The sequence below is a fragment of the Anarrhichthys ocellatus genome, unplaced genomic scaffold (assembly GCF_004355925.1).
Source record: "Anarrhichthys ocellatus isolate YVR2014 unplaced genomic scaffold, GSC_Weel_1.0 scaffold17, whole genome shotgun sequence".
Lineage (NCBI taxonomy): Eukaryota > Metazoa > Chordata > Actinopteri > Perciformes > Anarhichadidae > Anarrhichthys > Anarrhichthys ocellatus.
The window spans coordinates 2,407,289-2,411,242 of record NW_022280047.1 but is presented as its reverse complement, the minus strand read 5'-3'; the positions used below and the strand labels follow the sequence as shown (position 1 = coordinate 2,411,242).

Here is a 3,954-nt window from a genome sequence, read left to right as displayed (position 1 = left end):
CCCTTGAGCAATTAAAATGACTGCAACTGTATCACTTCAAAGACATTCTTATTTTAGGTATCTCCATGATAATTAAATTTAATCCCACATCTGTGTATGAAAGGTTCAGAGGTTTATGAATTAGAGATGGATCTAAACAATACGTGTTTCCCCCGCGGTTCCAGGCGGCCTTGTACCGTTTGAGTGGAGACTGGAACCCTCTTCATATAGACCCCAGCTTTGCTGCCATGGGAGGTGAGAGTCGTGCAGACTGTTTTTCGTCGTCATCATCAAAATGTCTTAAGTTATGTATTGTGATCTCATTAATGCATAAACATGCTATACTCAAAAATGCTCTTTGCCCAGGCTTCAAGGCTCCCATCCTGCACGGCTTGTGCTCGTTTGGCTTCGCTGCGAGACACGTCCTCAAGCAGTTTGCCAACAACGAGCCCTCCAGATTCAAGGCTATGAAGGTCAGCGTTGCTCGTGATTTAAACCCCGTCATACAGTTTGAGTCACTGGGCCTCGTGCAAGAACTACATGTATAAACGGGTTTGTTCTTCGAGTAACTCGAGAGGCTTCAGTGCTCGATAAATCATATAACATTCATTACTTCTGGTTAAATGCTATAAAATAATCTAATTACAGATCCATCGACTCAACCAGCCCTCTCTTAACCCCCCCGCCTCTCTCTCAGGTTCGCTTTGCAAAGCCGGTGATGCCGGGTCAGTCGCTACAGACCGAGATGTGGAAGGAAGGCAACAGGATTCACCTCCAGTGTAAAGTCAGTGTTTCGGATCAGGTTTGTTGATGATGTTCTGCGTGTGTCTTTCTGATGAGCTCTTCCCTTTGGTCCAGGTGAAGGAGACTGACTCCGTTGTGCTAGCGGGGGCCTATGTGGATCTACACGGATCAGAGGCTTCTCCAGAAAACCTCACTCCAGTACGTCAGTCTGAGACTGCTCCATTTCTCTTGTCTTTTTATAGCATTCATTCATTAAAGCTCCTTTCCCTGTAGTTCCGTAGATCATTTCGATACAATTATTTTGTGCATATGGTGTTTATATTTATATTATTTATATATAGTGTTTCTGTTCTTTCCAACTTTGTGCAGCCGGGGGCCCTGCAGAGCGAGCTGGTGTTCGCAGAGATCGGCCGTCGTATTGAAGACTCGGGCTCAGAGTTGGTCAAGAAGGTGAACGCCGTGGTCGCCTGGGAGATCACCAAAGACAACAGGAACGCTGCACAGTGGAGTAAGTGTACTGAATGCTGTACACACATATTAAACACACACCGGTTCATTGTGGGGAAACTTATCGGTTCAGATCTGTCTTGTCCAACAAAGGACATTTCTTTTGCAGTAAGGCAGCATAAAAAACACACACGCGCAATAAAGCACAGTAAAATAATGAAGACAATTACAGATATTAAAAGTGCTGATACTATACATAATATGATAAAAGGTTTATGTGATAAAAGCAAGAGAACACTGCAGCGATATTAATATGGATAAGTATTTAGCTTTGCGTGTTATTTGCCTGTTAAACGTATCCGACAAAGAATGATGGAGTGCTTTCCCCGGTCACCTTGACTGACTTGATTCCTGTTTCACACATTTAATTCCCCATAATAATAAGATGTGGAGGCTCAGGACTGATTCTATGGTGTCAACACTCAGAAATCAGTCTGAAAACATGATTCACTCCGACTGGCCCATGAAACAAAGGCTTGAGTATCAGTGTGAGCTGTTAAGTTGACAAGTTAATTTGACCCAGATTGACATTTTGCTAACAAGTTGTCAAATAAGCAGTTCAAACTTGGGCTACATCGCCACCAAAGACAGAATAATAACTCCATATGCGAGTGAGTTGTGAAAGCAAAGCCAACCAGCCCGGCTCGACGCTAATCACGTGTTTATGATGTATTCCATCTTCTACTTTTGCTTCTTTTTTTTCTTTTTCCCTCCAGCCATTGATCTGAAGAACGGCAGCGGCTCCTTGCACAAAGGCCCCTCCAGTGGGAAGGCGGATGTGACCATCACCCTGTCAGATGAAGACTTCATGGAGGTGGTGCAGGGGAGACTCAACCCTCAGACGGTAAAACACATATAGTCAAACCTATTCAGTCATAATTAATCTGTTTTTTACATGCTGTAAACGCAAGTCCCTCCTGCTTTACATTGATGCTCACAAGGGGAGCGTCTTCGTTTAAGTTTCACAAAATGGATGCTGAAATGTTTTTCTGGTGAAAAATGGAGCCTCATATTTTAAATCCTGTCTTTTTCCGACATTTTAATTATAACCCGTAGATCTGTAATGACTTCTCTCTGAAATCTCATCATGTCAGAAAAGAAGGAAATAAAATGATCCATCAAAGCAAGTTCAGAAAGCACTCGGTGCGGGTAATCAATCTCCGCTACCTCTTGTGTCTGTAGTACCTCATCTGTCAGAGGGAGTGATCATCACTGTACACAATTTATATACTTCCTGGAGAGCTTGATATTGATCTGAGGTCAGTGTGTGTGTGTGTGTCAGCTCTTTACAAAGAGCCTCAACTGGCCGTGGTGTTGAAGGTCCCTCAGGCGGGGTGTTTTTCCAGCCTCGCCGATGATGAAAGGAGCAGCTGGAGGAAGATAAGTTGTAGAAGTCACAAAAGGACGATGTGAACTGTCACCCGGGGTCGTCGTAGCCATCGTCCCATAAATGATTCTAGCTGAGCGCCGCGTATCATCAGCTGTTCAGCTCGCCCAGTAAAGAGACTTCTCTGCTGCACCCCTCAGCGCTGAGTTTTTCTATCACCTTTCTAGGCATTCTTTGCTGGCAAGCTGAAAGTTAGAGGGGACATCATGCTGACTCAGAAGCTGGAGGTCATCCTGAAGGACCATGCCAAGCTCTGAGCTGCTCAGCCAACCAATCAGATGACCGACCTTCCTACCAGCTCTCTCTGTCTACAGTCATGCGTGTGTCAATGCTTGGCCATTCAAGAGAAACGCTTAAAAAAAAAAAAAATCAAGTAAGATTAATACTGCTAAACCTGTTATAAAGCTCATCCTGACAACAATCATAATTCAGTGATCTGTTATTTCATTACAATGACTAATTCCCTTTCTCAGAAATAGTTGTGGTGTGGTGGAGGTTATTGCAGGTATATGGGATGCACTCGCCTCTTTCTCCATCACTTTACAGTACAGCCAAAGAGTTTACCCGCTGCCTCCTTGGTAAAGTTGACCTAGATGTACATGCACCTCAACAACGACCACTACACCACTGGTTGGATGGAACTGACACTGTAATCTCAACAGAGCCTTTGAGATGTATAATACTGTAGAGTATTCTAATTATGAAAAATAATGATTTTCACTTAATTTTGTCAATTATGCAATTGTAAAGAAATGCAATGGTTACTCTTCTATGAAAATAAAGTGATTCACACATAAAGCTCATTTCTGTTTAATGTATAGTAATTCAATTATGTATCAAATGACTATAAAAGGGGTCACTCGTATTGATGAACAGACAGAATGATCACCTGAATCTGCAGCTCTTTGGCTTTGCAGTAGTGGGGCGTGTTTCAGCAACCAGGCTTCATTCGGCCCACCTCGGCTACATCCACGCTCCATCTCTTTGCCCATTGGTGGATTAGGCTGTCGTCCTTCACTTAAACAGTTTGCAAAGCAAGCTTTAAAGCAGACATGTCAATGTGTTCACAACTTTGTTAGATATCACAAGAATGGGACAGACGGTAACTGTTACCGTGACCACCAAAATCGAATAAATTCATTCTCGAGTCCCAGGGGATTTATTGACTTTTTTATGACTGAGTATACTATGACTTTTGTATTATTCATAAAAGTCACAGTATGCTGAAGAAAATTATAAAAGTCATAGTATAGTTATGTCACAAAATGTGAAGTTTCCTAGCTATGAAAATAATGAATTACACTTCATGTTTCTATATCAGTGTAATTATACTGAAG

The 3,954-nt window shown here is 42.5% G+C and overlaps 1 protein-coding gene across 1 annotated transcript in view; it reads left to right on the top strand.

Annotated features, from left to right (window-relative positions):
- hsd17b4 (hydroxysteroid (17-beta) dehydrogenase 4) overlaps window positions 1–3,186 on the top strand; it is a 20,723-nt gene extending 17,537 nt beyond the window's left edge. The window contains exons 19-25 of the mRNA XM_031856785.1: window positions 165–234; window positions 346–452; window positions 677–763; window positions 838–921; window positions 1,093–1,231; window positions 1,947–2,074; window positions 2,785–3,186. Coding sequence (XP_031712645.1) covers window positions 165–234; window positions 346–452; window positions 677–763; window positions 838–921; window positions 1,093–1,231; window positions 1,947–2,074; window positions 2,785–2,874 — 705 coding nt within the window. The 3' untranslated portion in view covers window positions 2,875–3,186. The remainder of the gene's footprint in view (window positions 1–164; window positions 235–345; window positions 453–676; window positions 764–837; window positions 922–1,092; window positions 1,232–1,946; window positions 2,075–2,784) is intronic.
- The last annotated feature ends 768 nt before the right edge of the window (window positions 3,187–3,954 follow it).